General features: G+C 39.3%; 1 protein-coding gene across 2 annotated transcripts in view; it reads right to left on the bottom strand.

Annotated features, from left to right (window-relative positions):
- The window catches only part of EDA (ectodysplasin A), a 473,959-nt gene extending 448,146 nt beyond the window's left edge, over positions 1 to 25,813 (bottom strand). For both annotated transcript variants that reach the window (XM_045995312.1, XM_045995313.1), the window contains exon 1: positions 25,275 to 25,813. In XM_045995312.1, coding sequence (XP_045851268.1) covers positions 25,275 to 25,661 — 387 coding nt within the window. In that variant the 5' untranslated portion in view covers positions 25,662 to 25,813. The remainder of the gene's footprint in view (positions 1 to 25,274) is intronic.
- Between the last annotated feature and the right edge of the window lie 1,550 nt (positions 25,814 to 27,363).

Raw genomic sequence — 27,363 nt, 5'->3', positions numbered from 1 at the left:
CTTGCAAGACACGTCTCTAAAGGTAAGGGAAACAAAAGTAAAAATGAACTCTTGGGACTTCATCAGGATAAAAAGCATCTGCACAGCAAAAGAAATGGCCAACAAAACTAAAAAGCAACCTACAGAATGGGAGATTATATTTGCAAGTAACATTACAGATAAGAGGCAGTATCCAAGATCTATAAAGAACTTCTCAAACTCATTGCCCCAAAAAACCAAATAATCCCATTAAGAAATGAGAAGACATGAACAGACACTTCTCCAAAGAAGACATACAAATGGCTAACAGACACATGAAAAAATGCTCCATCTCACATATCATCAGGCAAATATAAATCAAAACCACAATGATACACCACCTTACACCAGTTAGAATGGCAAAAATTGACAAGACAGAGAATAGTAAAAGTTGTGAGATGTGAAGAAAGGAGAACCCTCTTACACTGTTGGTGGGAATGCAAGCTGGTATAGTCACTCTGGAAAACAGTATAGAGGTTCCTCAAAAAGTTTAAAATAGAGCTACCCTATGACCTAGCAATTGTGCCACTGGATGTTTATCCCAAAGATACAGATGTAGTGATCTGAAGGGGCACCTGCACCCCAATGTTCATAGAAGCAATGTCCACAATAGCCAAATTGTGGAAGGAGTCAAGATGTCCTTCAACAGATGAATGGATAAAGAAGATGTGGTTCATGTACACAATGGAATACTACTCAGCCATCAGAAAGGATGAATATGTACCATGTACATCAATGTGGATGGAACTGAAGGATATTATGCTAAATGAACTAAGTCAATCAGAGAAAGATAATTATCATATGGTTTCATTCATATGTGGAATATAAGAAATCCTGCAGAGGATCATGGGGAAGGGAGGGAAAACTGGGGTGAAATCAGAGAGACTGGGATGAAAACAATGAGAGACTCTTGACTCTGGGAAACAAACTGAGGGTTATGGAAGGGGAGGTTGGTGGGGGAATGTGGTAACTGGGTGATAGGCATTAAGGAGGGTATGTGTTGTGATGAACACTGGGTGTTATATGCAACTGACGAATCACTGAACACAATGTCTAATATGTTGGCTAATTGAATTTAAATTTAAAAATACAAATAAAAATTTAAAAAATTAAAGAAGACATGGATAAATACATAATTATCTCCCATCCAAGTACTAACCAGGCCCGGCCCTGCTTAGCTTCCGAGATCAGACGAGATCGGGCGCGTTCAGGGTGGTATGGCCGTAGACGATAAATACATAATTATCATGAGAGATTTTTTTTTAATTTATTTATTTGACAGAGAGAGATCACAAGTAGATAGAGAGGCAGCCAGAGAGAGAGAGAGAGAGAGAGAGAGGGAAGCAGGCTCCCTGCTGAGCAGAGAGCCCGATGCGGGACTCGATCCCAGGACCCTGAGATCATGACCTGAGCTGAAGGCAGCGGCTTAACCCACTGAGCCACCCAGGCGCCCCTCATGAGAGATTTTTCACACAAGTATCCCAGCAACTGATAGAATGAGTAAACAAAATGAGAGAGGTCAAAAATTATTTGAAGAACACAATTTCACCTGTATAGTAAATAAATAGCACTATGCTACCAGACATATATTCTTTCAAGGACACACAGAGCATTTATAAAAACTGACTTTATGCTGGCTAGAAAGTCACCATTAATAACAAATACTTTAAATCATATAAAGATGTTCTCTAACCACAATGGAATTAAGCTGAAAATCAGTAACAAAAAGATAACTAGAATATTATGTTTGGAAATCAATACATACACTTAAAATGAGTACAGAAGGATCTACAATGGAAAACCAAAAATATTCTTTGTATTGAATGATGAAACCATAGCATATCAAAACTTATGTGACATTCAGGAACTGCACCTGGAGGGAAATTTGTACTCTAAAATGCACATGTTAAAAAAGAAGGATGTCTAGGGGATGTGGGTAGGTCAGTCCATTAAGGGTCTGCCTTTGGCTCTGGTCATGATCTAGGGTCCTTGGACACAGCCCTGCATAGGGCTCCCTACTCTCCCTCTTTCTCACTCTGTTTGTGTACTCACTCTTTCTCTCTATCACTCAAATAAATAATTAAAATAGTTTTAATTTTTTTTAATTTAAGAAAGAATGATTTAAGCATCTTCTCAATACACTATATGTTTTTGAATAAGCAAATTAAAGCCAACAAAAATAGAAATAAGAGGGGCGCCTGGGTGGCTCAGTGGGTTAAAGCCTCTGCCATCGGCTCAGATCATGATCCCAGGGTTCTGGGATCGAGCCCCGCATCGGCTCTCTGTTTGGCGGGGAGCCTGCTTCCTCCTCTCTCTCTCTGCCTGTCTCTCTGCCTACTTGTGATCTCTGTCAAATGAATAAATAAAAACTCTTAAAAAAATAAAAAAATAGAAATAAGAAAAATTTTTAAATAACAGAAATTAATGAAATAGAAAACAAGCAATCCATTGTGTAGGCCAACTAATAAATTTGATAAATCTCTGGTAAGACTAACCAAGATGAAGAGTGCACACCAATTATATTCAAATGAAAAGGGGACAAAACTATAGATCATATAAATTAGAAGCCAATGATTAAAACACACTATAGTACCCAAACTACTAATACATGAAACAAGCAGTGTGAATTTCAAGGGCATTATACTAATTATACTAAATAGAAAAAAAGGCAATCTCAAAATGTTACACACTGTAATGAATGTATATATTTTCTAAATGATGAAATTGTAGAGATGGAGAAAAGATTTATTGCTAGTGTAAGAAATCATGGGGAGTGAGAAGATAGGTGAATATAAGGGGTAGCACAAGGGATATTTTTGTGGTGATTAAATCATTCTGTATGTTGATGGCAATGGTGGGTAAGGTTCCCTTAATACCCATGGGTCAACACTTCCACCCCCTTCACTCTAAAACCCTCAGTTTGTTTCATGGAGTCCACAGTATTTGGTGGTTCATCTTCCCCTCCAATTCCTTCATTTTTCCCTTCCTTCTCCTAATGTCCTCCATGTTATTCCTTATGTTCTACAAGTGAAACCATATGATAACTGATTTTCTCTGCTTATTTCACTCAGAATAATCTCCTCCAGTTCATCCATGTTGACACAAAATTTGGGTATTCATCCTTTCTTATGGCTGATTAATATTCCATACTATATATGGACCACGTCTTCTTTATCCATTTGTCTGTTGAAGGGCATCTCAGCTCTTTCCACAGTTTGGCTATTGTGGACACTGCTGCTATGAAGATTGGGCTGCAAATGGTCCTTCTTTTCACATCTGTATCGTTGGGGGAAATACCCAGTAGTGCAATTGCCAGGTCCTAGGGTAGCTCTATTTTTAATTTTTTGAGGAACCTCCACACTCCAAAGTGGCTGCACCAGCTTGCATTCCCACCAACAGTGTAAGAGGGTTCCCCTTTCTCCACATCCTCTCCAACATTTGTTGTCTTGTTAATTTTTGCCATTCTAACTGCTGTAAGGTGGTATCTCAATGTGGTTTTGATTTTAATTTTCCTAATGGCTAATGATGATGAACACTTTTTTCATATGTCTGTTAGCCAACCATATGTCTTCATTGGAGAAGTGTCTGTTCATGTCTTCTGACCATTTTGACTTTTTTTTTTTTTTTTTTTGGTGTTGAGTTTGAGAAGTTCTTTGTAGATCTTGGATATCAGCCCTCTGTCTATAGTGTCATTTACAAATATCTTCTTCCAGTCCATGGATTGCTTCCTTGTTTTGTTGACTGTTTCCTTTGCTGTGCAGAAGGTTTTGATCTTGATGAAGTCCTAAAAGTTCATTTTTGCTTTTGTTTCCTTTGCCTAAGTTGCTGTAGCCGATGTCAAAGAGGTTCCTGCCTATGTTCTTCTCTAGGATCTTGATGAATTCCTGTCTCACATTGAGGCCTTTCATCCATTTTATCATTGTGTATGGTGTAAGAGAATGGTTGAGTTTCATTCTTTTCTATATAACTGTCCAATTTTCCCAGCACCATTTATTAAAGAGAATGTTTTTCTTCCACTGGATATTTTTTCCTGCTTTGTTGAAGATTACTTGACCATAGAGTTGAATGTCCATATCTGGGCTCTCTACTCTGTTCCATTTGTCTATGTGTCTATATTTGTGCTAGTACCACAGTTTGTAATATAGCTTGAAATCAAGCAATGTGATGCCCCCAGCTTTGTGTTTCTTTTTCAACATTTCCTTGGCAACTCAGGGTCTGTTCTGGTTTCATACAAATTTTAGGACTGTTTGTTCCAGCACGTTGAAAAATACTAATGGTATTTTGATCAGGAGGCATTAAAAGTATAGATTGCACTGGGCAGTATAGACATTTTAGCAATGTTTATTCTTCCAATCCATGAGCATGGAATGTTTATCCCTCTTTTTGTGTCTTCAATTTCTTTCCTAAGTGTTCTGTGGTTTCTCAAGTATAGATCCTTTAACTCTTTGGTTAGGTTTATTCCAAGGTATCTTATGATTTTTGGTGCTATTGTAAATGGGATCAATTCTCTAATTTCCCTTTCTAGAGTTTTGTTGTTAGTGTAAAGAAAGCAACTGATTTCTGTGCATTGATTTTGTAATCTGCCACATTACTGGATTGCTGTATGAGTTCTAGTAATTTGGAGGTGGAATCTTTTGGGTTTTCCACATAAAGTATCATGTCATCTGTGAAGAGAGAGAGTTTGACTTCTTTGCCAATCTGAATACATTTCTTTTTGTTGTCTGATTGCTATTGCTAGGACTTCTTGTACTATGTTGAACAATAGTGGTGAGAATGGGCATCCTTGTCATGTTCCTGATCTTAAGGGAAAGGCTCTCAGCTTTTCCCCATTGAGAATATTTCCTGTGGGGTTTTCATAGATGGATTTTATGAAATTGAGGAATGTTCCCTCTATCCCTATACTCTGAAGAGTTTTAATCAGGAATGGATGCTGTATTTTGTCAAATGATTTTTCTGCATCAACTGAAAGGACCATGTGGTTCTTCTCTCTTCTCTTATTAATTTGTTCTATCCCATTCATTGACTTGCAAATGTTGAACCACCCTTGCATCCCAGGGATAAATCCCACCTGGTCATGGTGGATAATTCTTTTAATGTACTATTGGATCCTATTAGCTATGATCATTTTGAGAATCTTGGCATCCGTATTCATGAGGGATATTGGTCTGAAATTCTCCTTTTTGATGGAGTATTTGCCTGGTTTGTGGATAAAGGTAACGCTGGCTGCATAGAAAGAATCTGAAAGTTTTCCTTCTGTTTCTGTTTTTAAACAGCTTCAGGAGAACAAGTATTATTTCTTCTTTGAGTGGTTGACAGAATCCCCCAGGGACTCCATCAGGTCCTGGGTTCTTGTTTTTTGGGAGATTTTTGATCACTGCTTCAATCTCATTACCAGTTATTGGTCTATTCAGGTTGTCAGTTTCTTCCTGTTTCAGTCTTGGAAATTTATAGGTTTCCAGGAATGCATCCCTTTCTTCCAGGTTGCCTAACTTTTTGGCATCTAGATCTTGATAACAGTTTCTGATTATTGTTTCCATTTCATTGGTGTTAGTCCTGATCACCCCTCCCCTTTCATTTGTAATTTTATTTGGTCCTTTCTCTTTTCTTTTGGATTAGTCTGGGCAGTAGTTTATTGATCTTACTCTTTCAAAGAACCAGCTTCTAATTTTGTTGATGTGTTCTACTGTATCTCTGGTTTCTAATTCATTGATCTCTGCCCTAATCTTAATTATTTCCTTTCTCGTGCGTGGGATAGGCTTAATTTGTGGTTGATTCTCCAGTTCTTTAAGGTATAAAGAGAATTTAAGTATTTCCCCCTTAGGACCGCCTTTGCCATATCCCTCAGGTTTTGGACTGATATATTTTCATTCTCATTTGTTTCCATGAATTGTTTACGTTCTTCTTTGATTTCCTGATTGGCCCAAACATTCTTGTGCAGGATGGTTTTTAGCTTCCAAGTGTTTGAATTTTTTCCAAACTTTTTCTTGTGATTGAGTTCCAGTTTCAAAGCATTGTGGTCTGAGAACATGCAGGGCATAATCTCGATCTTTTTCTATTGGTTGAGGCCTGATTTGTGACCCAGAATGTGGTCTATTCTGGAGAAAGTTCCATGTGTGCTCAAGGAGAATAAATACTCTGTTGTTTTAGGGTGGAATGTTCTGTATATATCTATGAGGTCCATCTGGTCCAATGTGTCACTCAAAACTCATTTTTTTGTTGATTTTCTGCTTAGATGATCTACTGCTGAGAGTGTTAAAATCCCCTACAAAAATTAGTGTATTATTATGAATATGTAACTTTATTCTGATTAACAGTTGACTTATGTAGTTGACTGCTCCCATGTTGGGGGCATAGATACTTACAACTGTTAGATCTTCTTGTTGGATAGACCTTTAAAGGAAGATAAAGTGTCTTTCTGTATCTGACTACAGTCTTTAGCTTAAAATCTAATTTACCTGATACGAGAATTATGACCCCAGCTTTTTGAGGTCTGTTGGCATGAAAGACGGCTCTCCATTCCTTCACTTTCAATTTGGATGTATCTTTAGGTTCAAAATGAGTTTCTTGTAGATAGCATATGGATGGGTTCTGTCTTTTTATCCAACCTGCAACCCTGTTCCATTTCATGGAAGCATCAAGGCTGTTTATGTTGAGAGTGATTACTGAAAGATATTTTTATTGTCATCATGTTTCCTGTGAGGTCCTTGTTTCTAAAGATTGTAAATTTCTGTTCTATATCTCTTAGCGTCTTTCTTCTTTTATAGAACCCCCCTTAATATTTTTTGCAGGGCCAGCTTAGTGGTTACATATTCTTTCAGTTTTTGCCAGTCTTGGAAGCTCTTTATCTCTCCATCCATTCTAAATGACAGCCTTGCCAGATAAAGTATTCTTGGCTGCATGTTCTTCTGATTTAGTATCCTGAATATGTCTGGTCAGCCCTTTTTGGCTTGCCAGGTTTCTGTGGACAGGCCTGGCATTATTCTAATGTTCCTCCCTCTGTACATAAGGAATCTCTTCCCCCAGCTTCCCTTAAGATGTTTTCCCTGGTTTTAAGATTAGCGAGTTTCACTAACATGTGCCAGGGGGTCAGTCTGCCCTCCTTGATCTTGGGGGGTGTTCTCTCTGCCTCTAGGACATGAACACTTGTTTCATTCCCAGATTAGGGACATTCTTAGCTAGGATTTACTCAACTACATCTTCTAGTCCACTCTCTCCACCCCCTCACGATCCCAATTATTCTGACATTGGAACATTTCATGGCATCATTTCTTTCTCTAATTCTGTTTTCATGGATTCTAAGCTATTTGTTCCAGGCCTCCTCCTAATCCCTCTTTTCTATCAGTTTGTCTTATAGATCATTGATTTGTTCTTCTGCTCCATTTACCCTAGCTGATAGAGTATCTCGATTAGATTAAATCTCACTGATAGCATTTTTAAGTCTGCCAGATCAGCTCTCACTTCTGCCCTTAGAGAATCTACATTGCCATTAATGTTTTTCTCCAACCAAGTTATTGTCTGCATCACTGTTACCCTGAAGTCTAGTTCTGACATCTTGCTTATGTCCATATCCATTAGTTCTGTGGCAGAGGTCATAGTCTGAATTTTTCCTGTGTTGGGGTTTCCTCCTTTTAGTCATTCTGGTCAGAGGTGGTTGAGGGAATGTACAGAGTTCAATAGTTTGCACAACCCAAACAAGATGTAACTGTTTTATAGGGAACTTAGGGTTGTTGGCCTCTTGTTCTTTCATCCTGTCTTCCGCGGAGTGGGGCCTGCCACACTGTTACTCAGGCAATCCTGTTTGGGCAGAATTGACCTGCCCACTGTGGGAGGGGGATGGGCTCAGTGAAAGCCAGTTTTGTGGTGCTTTTGTTCTCAGGTAGCTTTCTTTATCTCTTCTTTTTTAATTTTTTGAAGATTTTATTTATTTGACAGAGAGAGACACAGAAAGAGAGGGAACACAAGCAGGGGGAGGGGGAGAAGGAGAAGCAGGTTTCCCGCTGAGCAGGGAGCCTGATGTGGGGCTCAATCTCAGGACCCTGGGATCATGACCTGAGCCAAAGGCAGCTGCTTAATGACTGAGGCCACCCAGGTGCCCTCTTCATCTCTTCTGAGAATCAGAGCAGAGGTCACCATATCCAATCCTCTGTCTCAAAACAGAGAGATCACAGTCTGTTTTCTAGAAAGCCCTCCAGGCCACACTGACTCCATTTTTGTGCTGCTAAAAACTATAGCATCCTGGATTGTGCACCCCAGAGTAGCACTCCCAGGTCTCCCTTCCAGGTCCAGGCATGTCTCTGCCCTTTGTGCTTCTAAAACTGCCAGGTGCACCCAGGCCATTTATGTACCCCCACAGCCCCAGGATTCAGTTGGGGGGCTGCCCTGAAGTAATTTCCTTGGGGCTAGTGGTCTGCGAGTCTGTGCCCAGTCCCCAGTGAGGGATGCTTTTGCACTCCTGTGTTATTTCACCTTCCCAGCGCCAGCGCTTATGGTGGCTCTCTCCCTTCTATTTATCTTCCAGTATCTGCCAGCAGAATCTCTACTCCCACTTCATACCTCAAAACTGGCTGCCAGAGATATTCTATGGGTATAGATCGTGATATGTCCTCTTACATCTCAGGCTTATTTCACGGGTATTCAGAGTGGTTTGCAGATATCCAGCTCAATTCAGGAGACTGGTTGAAATAGGGTCCCCCACTCTTCTGCCATCTTGGCCCCCTCCCAAAATCTGAAAATCTTATATCTATTAAGTTATCAAATCCAGAGTTTAAAATCCCCCCTTCTTTCCCTCCCAAAATTCCAGGCCCAGGTATTTCACCAATTCTATCATTCAAGGAAGAAATATTACTAATATTACATAAACTCTCATAGGCAAAAAAAAATTAAAAACATTTTCAACTAATCTCATAAGAACATTATAACTTTATCCAGACCTGATACAAAGAGAAATTACATGCTAATTTGTTCATGTATACAGATGCAAGGACCCTCAATGAAATGTTAACCAAATCAAGCAATATATAAAATGAACAGCACATGGAGACAAAGTATGGGTTATTCCACAAGTGCAAGGTAAGTATAATGCTACATTAAGTGAATAAAGGGGGAAATCCTATGAGCATCTCAAAGAATGCAGGAAACCCACTGATAGAGTGATATGTCCATTTAAGATTAAAAATACTCTTGGGGCATCTGGGTGGTTCAGTCGTTGTCTGCCTTAGACTCAGGTCATGATCCCAGCGTCTAAAAAAGGACTTTTTAATTTATAAAGGCTAATGTAAAAAAGAACAACATCAAAAAAAAAAAAAAAACTACAACAAACATCATACCTAGCGGTAAAATTTTCAAAGCTTTTCCCTGAGACTGGGAACAGGATAGGGATGCCTACTATCACTAATTCTATTGGACATTGTTTGGAAGGCTCAAACTTGCATGACAGGGTAAGAAAAAATTTTCAAGTGCAAATATTGGAAAAAAATGTAACTTGTCATTTGTCACAAATAATGTAATAATGTATGCAGAAAAAACAGAAGAACCTATAGATAACTTATTAGGATTAGTGAGTTCAGCAAGATACCAAGCCAATATATAAAATATGTTTCTAAGCATCAGCCAGAAGCAATTTAAAAATGGGATTTTAAAATAATATAGTCCCAGGTTGGTTTTCCTATGAAGCCGACTGAGAGACATAGATTACCATATGGGACTTTTATTTCCTAATTTTGGGAAGTTCAACATGTTCAAGAGAAAGGAAAAAAACAATTCCCAAAAGGCCATAGGCAAAGTCATAGGGAGCTCTGGAGCTGGTATGGTCCTTCAAAGTTTTCCAGAATTAGGGGGAAAGGCAAGAGTTCATACCTCCTAACTGATCAGTCATTGGGTGTAGGATGTCCTGAAAGGTGGCATCTCAATGGATGAGACAGTTTTCTTCCACAAAGACAAATTCAAAAGGGGACTGTAACTGAGAAGTCTTCTAGCAGCACTCTCAGCAGTTGATGGAATAGGTCTTTCATTCCCCAAGTGGGACTCTGGTGATAGATATGGCATTAAGTGTAGATATCATTTAAAATGGCTTCAAGGGGCTCCTGGGTGGTTCAGTCATCAAGGGTGTGCTTTCACCTCAGGTCATAATCCTGGAATCCAGAGATCAAGCCCTGCATCAGGCTCCCCGCTCAGTGGGAAGCCCACTTCTCCCTCTCCCACTTCCCCTGCTTGCGTTCCCTCTCTCGCTGTGTCTCTGTCAAATAAATAAAATCTTTAAATGGCTTCAAAAAATACCACATACCTTGGAATAAATATAATGAAAGCTGTATAAGAATTCCACACATTGAACTACAAAATATTGTGAAGAAAAATTAAGGACCTAAATAAATGAAGGCATATTCCATATTTAGGTATTAGAAGACTCAATACTGTAAAAATATGTTCTCCCTAAACAGATTTTTTAGATTCAATGTAATCAAAATTAAAATCTCAGAAGGATTTTTAAAAAATATTTATTTGACAGAGGACACATAGAGAGAGGGAACACAAGCAGAGGGAGTGGGAGAGGGAGAAGCAGGCTTCCCGCCAAGAAAGAAGCCCAGTGTGGGGCTCAATTCCAGGACCCTGGGGTCATGACCTGAGCTAAAGGCAGACACTTAATGACTGAGCCACCCAGGCGCCCCTCTGGAGAAGTTTTTTCCTTAATTTTACTTTATTGTAGTAAGAACACTTAACATATTATCTACCCTCTTAATGAAATTTTAAGCATACCATTGTTGATTACAGATATAATGATGTACAGAACATCTCTAGAATATACCTTGCTTAAACGAAACTTAATGCCTGTTGATTAGTAACTCCATATTTACCCCCACCCATCATTCCACTCCTTTTTGTTTTTTTTAACCTCAGATAAGTGGAATCATGCAGTATTTGTCTTTATGTGACTGGCTTATTTCACTTAACATATTCCTCAAGGTTCATCCATGTTGTCATATATTACAGATTCTCCCTTTTTTTCAAGACTGAATTGCATTCTACAATACACACACACGCACACCCTTGCTTTATCCATTTATGTATTGATGGATAGATCGTTTCCGCATCTTGGCTACTGTAAATAGTGCTGCAATGAACATGGTAGTACAAATGTCCCTTCAAAATCCTGATTTCAATTCTTTTGGATAAAAACCCAAAATCTGGATGTGGTATTTCTATTTTTAATTTTTTGAGAAATTTCCATCCTGTTTCCATTTTGACTGCACCAGTTTACACGCTTACCAACACTAAAAAGGTTCCAATTTTTCCCTATCTTCTTTCTGATAATAACCATTCTGGCAGGTATGAAGTAGTATTCCATTGTGGTTTTGATTTGCATTTCCCAGGTAATTATTGAGCATTTTTCATATATGTGCTGACCATTTACATGTCCTTTTTGGAGAAATGACTATTCAAGTCCTTAGCTTGTTTTTCAATTCTGTAATTTGTTTTTTGCTATTAGTTATAGTAGTTTCTTACATATATTTAGAGGTTAATCCCTTATCAGATATATAGTTTGCAAATATTTTCTCCCATTCTGTACATTGACTTTTTTACTCTGTTGACTATTCACTCTGCAGAAGCTTTGTAGTTTGATGTAGTCCCACTTAATTTTTTGTTCTTTATGCTTTTGGTGTCATACCCAAGAATCACTGCCAAGATTAATTTCATGAAGCTATTTCCTATGTGATCTTCTAGGAGTGTTACAGCTTTGGGTCTTACACTTTATTTTTTAATCACTTTTCAGTTGATTTTTATGGATAAGGGTCCAATTTCATCTTTTGCATATGAACATCCAGTTTTCCCAACACTATTTGTTGAAGAGACTATCCTTTCCCCACGGTGTACTCATGGCACCCTCTCCAAAGATTACTTGACTGTATATAGACATATTTATTTCTGGGATCTCTATTCTGTTTGATTAGCCTAAATGCCTGTCTTTAGACCAACACCATACTTTTAAAAAAATATATTTTAATTACAGTATAGTTAACAGTGTTATTAGCTTCAGGTGTACAATATAGTTCAATAATTTTATACATTACTCAAGACTCAAATGTACCCTTGATCTCGTTCACCTATTTCACTCATTCCCCACTCATTTCCCCTATTGTAACCATCAATTTTTTTCTCTATAGTCAGGAGTCTGTTTGTTTCTTTTCCTTGTTCATTTGTTTCATTTTTTAAATTCCAGAGTGAGATCATATGGCATTTGTCTTTCTCTGATTGACTTATTTCACTTAGCAGTATATCCTCTAGATCCATCGATGTCATTGCAAATGGCAAGATTTCATTCTTTTTTATGGCTGAGTAATATTCTCTGTGTGTGTTTGTGTGTGTATGTGTGTATACTGCATCTTATTTATCTGCTCATCTATCAATGGACACTAGGGTTGCTTTCATCATTTGGCTATTTTAAGTAATACCGCAATAAATATAGGGGTGCATACATCTTTCTGAATTAGTGTTTTTGTATTCTTTGGGTAAATACACAGTGGTGGAATTACTGGATCATATGCTAATTCTATTTTTTATGTTTTCACTTAAATTCCAGTTCGTTAACATATAGTGTAATAGTTTCAGGTGTAAAAGCTAGTGAGTGATTCAACACTGCCATACAACACCTGGTGCTCATCACAAGTGCACTCTTTAACCCCCTTCACCAATTTAACCCATCTTCCCACCTCCCTCCCTTCTAGTACCCTTCAGTTTGTTCTCTATATTTAAGAGTCTGTTTCCTGGTTTGTCTCTTTTTGACCCTTTGCTCATTTGTTTCTTAAATTCCACATATGAGTGGAATCATATGGTATTTGTCTTTCTTTGACTGAATTCACTTAGTATAATACTCTCTACCTCCATCCATGTCGTTGCAAGTGGAAGGATTGCATTCTTTTTTATGGCTGAGTACTATGCCATCATATATATATATATATATATATATACATATATATATATATATATATACTGAAGAATGGATAAAGAGGATGTGAGATATTTACATATATATTCATATATATATATGAATATATATATGTAAATATCTCACATCCTCTTTATCCATTCTTCAGTCAATGGATATTTGGGCTCTTTCCATAATTTGGCTATTGTAGATAATGCTGCTGTAAATAGTGGAGTGCATGTATTCCTCTGAATTAGTATTTTTGCATTCTTTGGGTAATACCCAGTAGTATTATTGCTAGATGATAGGTCTTTTTTTAACTTTTGGAGGAACCTCCATACTACTGTCAAGTGGCTACACCAGTTTGCATTCCCACCAATAGGGCACACATGTTCCTTTTTATCCACATTCTCACCAACATTTGTGCTTTAACACCATATTGTTTTGACTATTAAAGCTTTGTAATATCGTTTGATAACAGGACATGTGATGCCTCCAGTTTGTTCTTCCTTAAACTGGATATTTGTGGTCTTTTATTCTGCACATATTTTAGGTTTGTTCTGGTTCTGTGGAAAATACCATTACATTATTAATAGGGATTTCATTGAATCAGTAGATTATTTTTTGTGGTATGGACATTTAAACAATATTTAGTCTTCCAATGCAAAAACATAGGATGTGCTTCCATTTTTTTGTGTTTCTTTTTAAATTTATCAATGCCTTGTAGTTTTCAGTATAGACATCTTTTGCCTCTTTAGTTGATTCCTAAATGTTATATTCTTTCCAATGCTATTGTAAATGGGATTGTTTTGCTTCCTTTTCAGATAGTTCCATTTTTAGTGTATAGAAATACAACTGAAGGATGCTGGGCAGCTCAGTTGGTAAAGCATCTGTCTTTGACCCAGGTCATGAACCCAGGGTCCTGGGATTGAGTCCCACATTGGGTTCCCTGCTAAGTGGGGAGCCCGTTTCTCCCTCTGCCTGCCACTCCCCCTGCTTGTAGGTGGACTCTTCTGACAAAGAGTTAAAAAAAAAAAAGAAATGCAATTCATTTTTGTATGTTGACTCAGTACCCTGCAATTTTTTTGAATTTGTTTACTCATGACATCTGCAAACAAAGATAACACTTCTTCCCTTCCAATTGGATGGCCTTTCCCCCGCCCCCCCCGGCCTAACTGCTCTAGCTAGAACTAATACTATGTTGAATAGAAATGGTGAGAGTGAACATCCTTACCTTGTTTCATATCTTAGAGGAAGAGCTTTTAGTTTTCACCAATGAGTATGATGTTAGATGTGGGCTTTTCATATACTGTTTTAATTATTTTGAGGTATTTTACTCTTATTTCTAGTTTGTTGAGAGTTTTTATAATAAAAGTATAAATTTTGTCAAATGATTTTTATGCATCTATTGAGATAATGTGATTTGCATCTTTTTTTCTGTTAATGCAGTGTATCATATTAACTGGTTTTTGTATGTTGAATCATCCCTACATTCCAGGAATAAATCCCACTTGGTTATGGTGTATGATCCTTTTTTTTTTTTTAAAGATTTTATTTACTTATTTGTTAGAGAGCAAGCCACAGAGCACAAGCAGGGAGAACAGCAAGCAGTGGTAGAAGCAGACTCCCTGCTGAGCAGGGAGCCTGATGTGAGACTTGATCCCAGGACCCTGGGATCATGACCTGAGCTGAAAGGAGACACTTAACTGACTGAGCCACCCAGGCATCCCATGTATGATCTTTTTTGATATGCTGTTGGATTCAGTTTGCTAGTATCTTGTTGAAGATTTTTTGTATTTTATATTCATTGGGATACTGGTCTGTAGTTTTCTTTCCTTCTGTTGTCTTTGTCTTGCTTTGGTATTAGGGTAATGTTAATCTCATAAAATAACTTTAGAAGTGATCCTCCTCTTCACTTTTTTGGAGGAGTTTGAGAAAGCCTGGTATTTCTCTCAATGTTTGGTAGAATTCATAAGTGGAGCCACCTGGTCCTGGTGATCTCCTTGTGACCTTTTTAATTACTGATTCAATCTCCACAGGAGGTACTGGCATGTTCAGACTTTCTAATTCTTCATGATTTAGTCTTAGTAGGTTGCATGTTTCTAGGAATTTATCATTTCTTCTAGATAACCCCATTTTTGGCATGTAATTGTTCATTGTAGTCTCTCAGGATCCTTTTTTTTAGTTCTGTGCCATCAGTTGTAATGTTCTTTCATTTATGATTTTGAGGGCTTTGTTGTTGTTTGAATTTAGTCTAGCTAGGGGCTGTCACTTACCTTTTGAAAAAAACTCTTAAGTTTGTCAATTTTTCTATCTTCTATATTGCTTATTTCTGCTCTAATCCTTATTTCCTTCTTTCTTTCAATTTTTGATTGTTTTTTTCCTAGCTCCCTAATTATCTCATTTATTTCAGATCTTTCCTCATTTTTAATGTAGGCATTTATTGTTACTAACTTCCCTCTTAATACTACTTTTGCTGCATCCCTTAAGTTTTGGTAGATTGGGGTTTTTTCTTTCTTTTTTTTTAAAATATTTTATTTATTTGACAGACAGAGATCACAAGTAGGCAGAGAGGCAGGCAGAGAGAGAGGAGGAAGCAGGCCCCCTGGGATCATGACCTGAGCTAAAGGCAGAGGCTTTAACCCACTGAGCCACCCAGGTGCCCTGTGTTGTTTTTTCTTGAGGTATTTTCTAATTTCTTTTGATTTCTTCTTTGACCCAATGGTTGTGTGCTGTTTAATTTCCACATATCTGTAACTATTCCAGTTTCTCTCTGCTACTGATTTCTAGTTTCATTCTATTCTGTTCAGAATAGATACACAGCATGATTTCAATCGTCTTAAATTTATTAAGACTTGTTTTGTGACTTGATATGTTATCTTTTCTAGAACATGTGCTTGTGAAAATATGTATTATGCTGTTGCACAGAATTTTCTGCAGGTTTGTTAGGTCCATTTGGTCTATATGGTTGTTGAAGTCCTCTGTTTCCTTACTGTTCTTCTGTCTAGATCTTCTATCCATTACTGAAACTAAAGCACTGATTTTTTTTAAGATTTATTTATTTGACAGAAACGGTGAGAGGGGGAACACAAACAGGGGGAGTGGGACAGGGAGAAGCAGGCCTCCCGCCAAGCAGGGAGCCTGATGCGGGGCTCAATCCCAGAACCCTGGGAAATAAGAAAGACAATGATAGAACGATAAAGACAAAGATAGAAAGACAAAGATAGAAAAATGATTTTTCTATTCTTTTATGTTCAGTCTCTGTGTATCCTTGAATCTAAAATGAGTTTTTTTTGTAGAAAAACGTGACCAGGTCTTGTTTTATCCATTTGGCCATTATATAACTTTGATTGGAGGAGTTTTTTTTCTATTTACATTTGAAATAATTATTGATAGGGAATGATTTACCATTGCCGTTTTGTTAGCTGTTTCCCATTAGTCTTGAGATTCTTTTGTCTTTATCGTCTCTCTTGCTATCTTCCTTTGTTTTTTGTATCAGTATGCTCTAAATTTTTTATAAGTCTATTTTAAGTTGATAACTTAAGTTCAATTGCATACAAAAACTCTACACATGAACACTTCTCATACACTATTATTTTTGTCACATTCTACACCTATCCATATTATATGTTTTTTCATATTGTGTATCTTTTAATGGTTATTTTTAATACTTTTGCCATTTAACTTTTTTGGGGCCATTTAACTTTTATACTAGAAATAAAAGTGACTTATCTTCAACCACTACAGTAATACAGTATTCTGTATATGTCTATATATTTACTTTTACCAATAACTTTCATACTTTTTTATGCTATCACAGAGCTCTTTAGTATCCTTTCAAGTTAATAAACTCCCTGTAGCATTTCATGTAAGTCAGGTCTAAGTGATGATAAATTTCCTCAGCTTTTACTTGTCTAGTAATGTCCATATGTTATTTTTTTTAATATTTTATTTATTTGACAGAGAGATCACAAGTAGGCAGAGAGGCAGGCAGAGAGAGAGGAGGAAGCAGGCTCCCTGCTGAGCAGAGAGCTGATGCAGGGCTCAATCCCAGGACCCAGAGACTATGACCAGAGCCAAAAGCAGAGGCTTAACCCACTAAGCCACCTAGGTGCCCCTGTATCTGTTATTCTTAAGGACAGTTTTGGCAGGTATTGTATTCTCAGTTGGCAGGGTTCCCCTCTCCCCACTCCCTTCAGCACTTTGGATATATTATCCCACTCCCCTGAGTCTGCAATATTTCTGCTAAATCATTTCCTGATAGTCCTGGGGGGGAGTTACCTTGTTTATGATAAGTTGGTTTTCTTTTGATGCTTTCAAAATTTTGTTTTTTATTTTTAACAATTTGAGTATAATGTGTCTTGGTATAGCTTTCTCTGGGTTTATTTATTTAGTAATCTTTGGAATTCTTGAATTTGGTTGTTCATTTTCTTTTCCAGATTTGGGAAGTTTTCAGCCATTATTTCTTTGAATAAGCTTTCTGGTCTTTTCTCCTCTCTTCTCTTTCTGGGTTTTCCCTAATGCCTATAATGCTCTGCTTAATGATGTCCCATAGTTTCTTAACTTTCTCACGATTTTTCTTTTTTTTTTTCTTTTTTACTCCACTGACTGAATTATTTCCAAAGACCAATCTTAGTTCACTGATCCTTCTGCTTTAACTAATCTGCTGTTGAATCCTGCTCATGATTATTGTGTTTTATAACTCCATATTTTCTGTTTGGTTTTATTTCCTCTTTGTTAGAATTCTGTGTTTATGCACTATTCTCTTGATATTGAGGTGAGCATCTTTATAAGTCATTTTTTAATTTGGTCAAATACATTTCATAAATCTTTCATTAGGGCCAGTATCTGGACATATATTTCCTTTGTGTGGAACATCTTTGCTGATTTTTCATTTTCTTTTAAGATTTTATTTATTTATTTGACAGTGAGAGAGAGGGAACACAAGCAGCTAGAGTGGGAAAGAGAGAAGCAGGCTTCCCGCTGAGCAGGGAGTCTGATGTGGGGCTCGATCCTAGGACCCCAGGATCATGGCCTGAGCTGGAGGCAGCCACCCAATGACTAAGCCACCCAGGCATCCTTGATTTTTCTTTAACATTGACTCTCTGTGTTGGTGTCTACACATTACACAAAGAAAACATCTCTCCTAAGCTCTGTGGATTGGTCTTGTATATAAGAACTTCACCAATCAGCCAAATCAGAGATTCTGGTTACTTCTATCAATTCTTTCTCTCCCCAAAGAGAAGCAAGCAGCAGTGGCTTTTTCTATTTACTCTGTACAGGGTAGAGTGGCTATCCATTTACCAGTCCAAACTGCCATCTCCATTCTTCCCCAGATAGCTAGACTATGCCAGACCCATCAGAGATCCAAACTGGCAATACAGATGCCAGATCTTTGGGCAGCCCTAGAGAAGTTGTGGCACTGAAACTACAAATCATCTCTTCCATCTCCAGAAGTAAGCTAAATGCTAAAAATGTTTCATCTACACACTCTGATGAGCAGGGTGGGAGGAACTATGGCATCTATCAGTCCTAGTCATCATTTCTGTTCACCTCCATAACTAGACTGTGCCAGATCCTTGCACTCCTGGACTGACAAGTCAGATGCCAGTTCTTTGGGTAGGCCTGGAGAAGTTGGAGCACCAGATGCACAGATAAACTTTTCTTCTCCGAGGAAATATTGAGAGTTGGGTTTTTTTTTTTTGTCTTCTTGCTCTGTGTTCAGGGGGAGGGATGATCTATTATATCTACCAGCCCAAGACACTATCTCTTTTCTCCTAGGCAGGCCCTTCAGAGTTTCTAGACTGGCAAGACAGAAGTCAGTCCTCTGAAAACTTGGGAGTGCTGGAAGAACTCCTTTCCTCCCCTAGGAGAAGCTGGAAGCTAGGGGGTCTCTCTTCCTCATCATATGGCCCCTGAGCTGATAGCAGGTACTCTGGTGAGAGGGTGTCCCAAATCTCCCTGCTGGCATCAGTGAGTCTGGTTTTATATTCACCCCAGGTATAGGAGCCTTTCAATTAGTCCCTTAATTTCTCACAAAGGGAGTTTTTCCTTGAATCACTGCTAAATGAATGTGTTGGGGGCAGGGAGAAGGGTTCAGGACTTCCTAAACTACCATCTTCCTGACATCATTCTCTTTAAAATTACTCTTTTTTGTGGAATATGATAAGCTGGTTTTAAAACATATAGAGAAATGCCAAGGGCCAAGAACATCCAGGATACTTTTAAAGAAGAGAAACAAGGTGGAAGGACTTGCTTTACCAGATATCAAGAGCTTATTATAAAGTCCAGTAATTAAGGCTATGGTAGTGTTACAATGACAAATAGACTAATAGAACAGAACAAACAGTTCAGAATCAATCTTGCACATATGCAGACAATTTATGACAAAGGTGATACAAAGGTGATGTAAAGAAGTGAAGAAAAAGACATTCCTTATAATAAATGGCCTGGGTCAGTTGAATGTCTATATGGAAAACATAAAGCTTGGGCCCTGATATCTCACTATACACATAAATCAATTCCAGAAGGATTGTTGATCTAAATGTGAATGTCAAAAACATAAAGCTCCTAGAAGATAACATAGAATATCTACATGATCTCACGGTAGGAAAATACTACTTAAAGGAAACACAAAAAACACTAGTCATAAAGGAAAATAATGAAAAACTACAGGCACATTAAAATTTAAAATGTCTGTTCCTCAAAGAATGCTATGAAGAGATTTGGGAAGGGCTTGCAACATAAAAAGTACAAAAATGGTTCATAGCCAGAATATATAAAGAATTCCTACAAATTTACAAGAAAAGGACAAATAATCCAATTTTTAAAAATGTGCAAAATACTTGTACAGGTACTTCATAGAAGCAGCTATCCAAATGGATAATAAACATATGAAAAAGAGTATAACTTCATTAATCAGATTCTGAGAAATGGCAATTAAAATTACAATAAGATAGCCTGGCTAGCTCAGTCAGTAGAGCATGAGACTCTTAAAATTACAATAAGATAGTATTATAAACCCATCTACCAGAATAGCTATCATTTAAAAGAGTGATAATAACAAGTGTTAACAAGAATGTAGAACAACTAGAATTCTCATATACTGCTGGTGGAATTTAAATTGGTATAATCACTTAGAAAAACTATCATTATCAGTAAATTTGAAAATATGTATACCCTACATCCCAAAAATTCTAATCCCAGGTACATACTCAAAAGAAATTCAAGTACATATAAACAAAAGATATGTATGATAATACTCATAACATCATTACTTATAATAGCCCAAACAAGGAACAATCCAAATATTATCAGTAAAATGAATAAACTGTAGTATATTCAAACATGGGAATAATATACAAAAAATACAAATAAAAATTATAGCTTTATGCAGCATGCGGGATATCACAGGGTTGAGGAAAAAAAAACGGACTCCCTGCAAAATATATATTGTTTGATTTTACTTATATCAGGCTCAAAATAGGTAAAACTAATCTATGATGTTAGAAGTCAAGATAGTCATTAACTTTGGAGGAGAAAGGTACAATGATAGGAATGGAGCATAATGTGGGGGTTGTGAAATGCTAGTTCTATTTCTTGACCTGGGTTTTGGTAATATCAGTGTGTTCACTGTGTAATAATTCATCAAACTATATGATTTGTCACCTTTTCTGTATATATGCAATGCTTCAATATAAAGAAGTATACTTCAATAGAAAAGTGGGGGAAATAAAAAAATGAACAGCTAAGTACAATAGATAAAGTTCATCCTCTCTGAGGGCCACCCTAACAGGCAAGGCAAATGGTAATGTTCTTGGGGATTAAGTAGCTTCAGAAGCTCTCTATTATAAGGAGATCTTTCCTATAAGGCATTTACAGATAAATTACAAATTATTTTTCACAAAATCTAAGAGAGAAAAAAGTGAGACTTAAAAACAAAATAAAACATCGAATGATATATCACAGAAAGCTTTCTGCACCACTTTGAAGGTAATGTGGTTAGGGCTCCTCTCTATTTCACTTTCTAGTAATTCTAGAAACCAATGAAAAATTGTCAGTGGAAGAATTTACTCACCTAAGCAAAGCTGACACAGGCTTATTAGCAAGACCTGAGGAAAGCAGGCTTGTTACATACAGAGAGAATGTCTTTGTTTCACATGACAATCTCCAAAGGCCCAACATAATATTTAACTCAACAAGTATTAAAATACTTTAACTATAACTAGCATTGAGTCAGGTACTGTGGAAAAAGACAAAAAGGAGGCAGATTTCTGAAGAGTTCTATATAAAGACACAAGAGTTATTACACCAAAAACAGCAATAACAACTAGAGAATGATCCTAAGACAAGATATGGTAGGTGGGTTGCAGGAGTAGAATTAGTGAGAATGGGATAGCTATAATGGAGCTAGCTGATCAAAAACCATGAATGTCACACTGAAAACTCTAGATTTAAACCTACAGAAAGGTATTTTATCTGGATTCCATTCCTCTAAAAAAGTTCTTGGATTTAATGACTTCTAGTCATTTTCTTGATCAACCAGCCTTAATAAGTAATGTAAAATTTGTATATACTATGTTCTATCTAGTTAAACCAAGAAATGTTTTGTGGAAAGATAAAGTTGATTTCTATGTCATCATTTCAAGTAATTAGGAACATTTTCCAAATATCTCCAATGGTCCCAAATAAATCCTCATTAACCTACCCATATATATTTTTCTAAACTCTTCCTAAATCTTAGAGTTCCAGTTTAGATGATCTCTTAGGGCAATCATTTGAATGAGATACTACTTTTACTTGCCTGTCTTCCAAAATAAACTTTCAACCATTATAAGATATCTAATAGCTGACGTAGTGTCTGGGTGAAAGCAGGCTATTTATTGAGCTAAATTGTTAAATTATAGCAATATATTAACCTTATTCATCTGTCTCATGGTTTTGTAGACTTTGGTCATATCCCTCCCTTAACCCTTCTCTCTCTCTCCATACTGGAAAAATAACAACAACTAGAAAATCCCTCTATCCTTTTGATCAATTTGAGTTTCTAGGGACTTTTATCAGGTGTTAGGTTTTTCTTGAGAAGGAGGTGCCAGAATTTCCTACATGATTATGGATGCAAATCCTCTTTTGGTCTTTTAGGTGGAAAAGATAAGGGTTTTGTTTTGTCATCATTTTCAACATCCTTCCTGCTGATGTCTACCATATTATTGGCTTTGAGGACCACAATCACAACTGGGGCAACTTCTTCACAGAATGATCAACAGTGATTTTCATTTTTTACTATAACAATCATATTGTGTACTGTCTGACTCAGAAGTTGGTGAGATGTCCCTAGGTCTTCTTCAGTGAGTAGCTGGATGAAACTACAGGTAACTCCTCAGCTACTCCAGTTGAAGGATACCATTATGATTCCAAAAGGTCTGAGGGGACCCTCTCACTCTTTTTGATTAGCAGTGTCCCCACTGGGGAGGCTTTTCTAACAATCCCCTGGGAGAACTTGGCTGATACTTCTGCTATGTATCCCAACTGCCCTGATTTCCTCTGTATCTTGTTTTAAATGTTTTTAAACTGAGAGATATAGATGAACCTCCTCAGTGATTTCTAGATCCCTTTCTTGAGTCATAGGTGAGCCCATCTTCTCATAAACATGGATAGGTTTGTATGACCTTATAAAATGAAGTGCCTCTGTTTTGCCCACTTGGTCTGAGATCTTTCTGCAATTTATTTTCATTATTTTGTCTTTACTCCTTGCAAATAAACTGGTGAGAAACCTGAATGTTCTGCCCACTGAAGGGTGTATATTTTTATCTTTCTTCCTCTCCATCTAAGAGTTGCTGTAACAGCAGCTGTTCATGTTGAACAACTAAAATACAAAAATGTGACCTACGTGGCCAAATCCCACAAGGCTGTTTACTTCCTTGTTTATGAATCAGAATCTGTCAGCACAACTTAGAATCTTGACTGTCAGCAGATACTGCAATTAAATGTCCCTGCAAAGCCAGCAGAGGGTGCAACAGGGCACTAGAAATTTTACCCAAGATGTAGCAGTATCAATTTAACTCGAATAGCCAATCAACTTTTCCTTTTTTGTGTGTGTGGGGGCGGGTGGGGGAATGGGAGGTATACTAAAACTAATACCCTCAAGAGAAACATAATTTGAATCTGGGCTAAAATTCCTTTAAAGTATACTTCAATTCTCCTGAAAGTCATCTTCAGGAAGAGAATGGAAAACACGTTAAACTTTGGCCAAAATACAGGTGGAGTAAAAGGAACTGATGCAAATCTGAGCCCTCTACATTGCAAGAATTGTACTATGGAGCTCTATCCCTCTTTCTCCCAAAAGGCTTCCAGAGATGTATGCTATAGGGGAACAAACGAACTTTCTTGAACTGGGAATCAAGAGAACAACTTCCTTTTTACCTTTGACCATAGTTGTATGGTCAAATCATTTGACCTTGGACAAATCATTCCCCCCTACCTCAGGCCTCTGTGCTATCCAAGGGGATCAAACAAAATGGACTCACATGGCCCCTCACAATTCTAAAAATCCGAGACTAAAACTGATGCCAGCAAATGTAAAGAGCCATTATGCTTGTTGCCACTGCTCCAAAAGATTAAAACACAATAGTTCTGTCTAGATTTAAATTTTCATACAGAAAATGGGGAGCTGTATTTAAATCTAGACAGAACTATTCGAAGTGCTATGCAAACACCAGGCAACTAAATGCCACTCTAGACCTGTGAGAGTCCCACACCATCACAGAAGCCCTAGGGTGCAGCTGTCCTGCTAATCCTCAGTCTATAAACATAGGTCTGTCCACCCTAAATACCAAAAAGCTTTGGCTACCATTTGACTAAGGAAGTTCAATTACTTCATCTTTTCACAGAATATAAATGTTCAGCTGCTAAGTATTTCTACTGGGCATTGTGGGGGCGGGGGTGGATAGATAAAGGGAGCCAGAATCCTAGTTAATTATCATTTAGCTACAGTGTTTAAAGTTTCAAGTATAAGAAGCATGTCTACTGATTCTCTTCTTTGATAAGCTGTTATATAAGTTGGAGTATGCTAGCAAGACATTTTCCGGCTCAGGGTAACTTTACAATGCACGATGTAGAAGATATGTCAGTCCCAACATTACAGTTTTGTCGTGAATGTGATGCCAGCTTAGGATGGGTGGTCAGAGAGCACAAATGATGTTTAGAGTATCACAATGACGACTCTGAATGTGGTAGTCAATACAGAAATCCTGGGCCCCTCATTCCAAGAAACTTATGTGCACAACTTGCCCTCTTCCCCAAAAAGGAACAAATTCACTATTAGTCTCCTAACCTCCTCAAAAGGATTCTTGGATGCTTGCTTCTCTTAAATTTCACAGGACAAAATATGGTAGTTAAGAGAATATTTATTTTAAGTTCACTAAATTTAGTTGAATAAAGAGCTGAACAAGTGGAAGACAACTACCAAAGCTAATGGTTTTCTAAGAAGGGCACAAACACCATAAAGATTGCAAAACAAACACACAAAACAAAACTGCTCGTGAAAGCTTGCTCTTGAGTAATTAATTATTCCATCAGTAGATTCCTGTTCTCAAACTAGCAGTAGTGAATAGACTTCACACTCACCCTATCTACCCCCCAAAAAGAGAACCGGCATGCAAAGGGTGAGTTTTATTTCCAAAGATTTTTTAAATTGCTGCTCAGAAGTTGTCTAGCAAGACGGCATATTTCTACCAGAATTCCACAGGGGCGCTGATCCTCACTAGAACACGGAGGACAATCAGTCTCAAATTGCAGGTAAGTGTGAACAAGCCCACCTTCTGGTCAGCGCACAAGGACCCGCGCTGAAAATACGATTAAAAGTTGTTTCAACTGTGGAGCAGTGATTACAGCTGTTTACAGCTCCCACTCCAGAGGAGAGCCTGCTTGTGCTAGCATCAGCTCTGAACACGAAAAAACAAGCACCGCGGGCAGAGAATCTCACCAGGAGCAGAAGGGCCAAACTGCTGCCGTTAGTCCGCCAGAGGGGCAGCACCCGCACCTCCGCAGCCGGGAGAGTCGCCAACTTTCCCCGAAGGCAGCCCGTAGCTGGAGGCGGCGGGCGCCGGCCAGGGTTCTCAAGTGCAGGGGTCCGGAGGGAGTCTGGGTGAGCTAGACCAGGACAACCTGCCCCAGGGCAACCTCTCCCGGCTCGTCTGCCCCCTCCCTGGTCCGGCCCTGCAACTTGGCTGGAGGTGGCAGAATCCTTCCCAGCGCCCTGTCGGGGAGGGCCCCCGCCCTGCCCACAAGGGGAGGGGGCCTCCGCCGCCGCCGCCGCCGCCCCTCCTAGGTGACTCACCTGGTGCCCGTCCTGGGAGTGTGGGGGGAGTGTGGTTTCTCCCGGTTCCAGCGGCTGCTGCTGCTGAGGTGATGGCTGCCCAAAGTGGCGGGTGATGGGACCGTCAGGGTCAAGGCCAGCGGGGCTGCTCGGGGTGCCAGAGGTGCTGGGGCCAAGGCGGGACTCGGCTCCCCGTTCCCGCCGCAACTCGGACCGCAACTCTAGGTAGCAGCATAACGTCAGCAGGTGGAGGGCCAGCGAGAGGCCAAAGAAACCCAGGAAGAGCCGGCAGCTGTTCCCTTCGCCCGCCCGGGCAGGGGCCCCGCGACAGCCGCAGCCCTTGCTCCCCCGCTCCCGCGGCGCTGCCGTGGGCAGAGGTTCCCTGCGCTCTACCTCTGGGTAGCCCATGGCCTCCGGAGACACCCACTCTCTGAGGCCCTGGAGCCGCAGCGTCTCCCTCAGCCGTTCAGGACCCCTGACAGGCGGCTACTGCCCTGCCATCGGCTGGGGGCTGCAGGGACCCGTTCCAGAGCAACGGAGGCTGGGCGGAACAGAGCAGAGAGCTGCCGCATGTGCAGCTCCACTCCGAGGGGTGGGAAAAGGAGGAGGAGGGGCGGGAGAGAGGGCCGGCTCGGCCCGCTGGGAGAATAAGGGAGGTGGCCCAGGCTGACCCCGCCCCATCCCCCAAGAGGCTGCCTGGGCGCCCAACCACCAGCCCGCCAAGCCTTGGCGCCCCGCCCCCTGCCATTCCACCCTGGGCCCCCAGCCACGGGGCGGGGCCTTGGGGGCGTGTGGGTTCGCCTCTGCCTGACTGCCCCACCCAGTTCTTCCCGCTTGCGCCTGTCCCAGTTGGTGACCGCTGCTGTCGTTCATCTCTGGACTCCGCCCCAACTTAACCCTATAGCGCCTTACGGGGAGGGGGGCGGTGGTAGGAGAAGGCGAGGAGGGGGAGGCCGAGAAGAATTTGGGAACCTTGGAAAGAAACTGGAGCAAAGAAAAGGAAACAGAAACTAGAATTAATAGAAATGTTTGTAATTAACTGCAGTTGTTAATAAGATCATCCAGTACTTATCTGTTGCTTTCAATCTTCAAAGAGTTTAACAGACGTTAAACTAATTAAAACAGTTCTTGGTTTGGAATGAAACCATGCCTGCTGTGTTTGCAATCCTGTGGCGCGCCAAAAGAAAAAGGAGACCCAGAAGCCTGGGAGCCAAAGGGAGTGAGACTGGGATGGGACTGAGGCAGCCCCACTCCTAGAGTGAATCTGAGGCCTCAATCTAAGAGGCCAAGAAGTGCACCTATGCCAAGTGGAACTGAATTTATGTTGGCCCACGCAGGTTCGAACAGTGCCCTGAGATTTCTTGATATATTAATAAATTCAACAAATATGTGTGGGTCCCTTCGCAATGCCGCAAGTATTGTAGGAGATAATCCACAGCCAGTGGAGTTTCTCTTCTGCCTCAGCAACAGGAGTTTTGAGTGAAGAATATATGTGCCTTCAATGCACAACTGGGGAAACCGAGGCCCAGGTGAGGTGCATTTTTACAAGGGTGGTCCACAGAACAGCCAGGCAATATTGGCATCTCTATTTGCAGGCAACTGTTCTGGCCTCTCCACCCCTCCCCTCCTCTCCCTGGAGTAGTCCCTGGGGGAAGTTCAACAAGTCAGCCAAATGTTCCAGATGTACACTGCTGCAACGGCAGCATCTTCAACAGCTGAACCAATGAGAAAATAGTTCAGAGCAAACCCCCCCCAAAAAACAACAAAAAAAAGGCAAATGTCAGAACAATACACACTGAAATGAAGGATGGAAAGGATTAGTTGAATCACAATGACAAGAGTTACTAGTCTGAGATTATAGAGAGCTAAATGACTATAGCAGGGGAAATCTGTATGCTTCCTGGTCACTGTGTACTCCTATTCCCATATTATGAATAATTAGCAGTTTTATTGACTTGTCAAGGGTAGGCCTGAGACCTAGGCTGAGGGGAAAGAAGAAAAATAGGGAGATGTAGAAAAGAAGACAAAAGCAGAGAAACAAACAAAAGCAAAGCACCCAGTGGAAAGGCCAGTCCAAAAAGTACAGAGGTCATAAAACCTTAAATATATT

The sequence above is a fragment of the Meles meles genome, chromosome X (genome assembly GCF_922984935.1).
Source record: "Meles meles chromosome X, mMelMel3.1 paternal haplotype, whole genome shotgun sequence".
Taxonomy (NCBI): Eukaryota; Metazoa; Chordata; class Mammalia; order Carnivora; family Mustelidae; genus Meles; species Meles meles.
The sequence above is the reverse complement of the archived record's forward strand: the minus strand, read 5'-3'. Positions and strand labels throughout refer to the sequence as shown.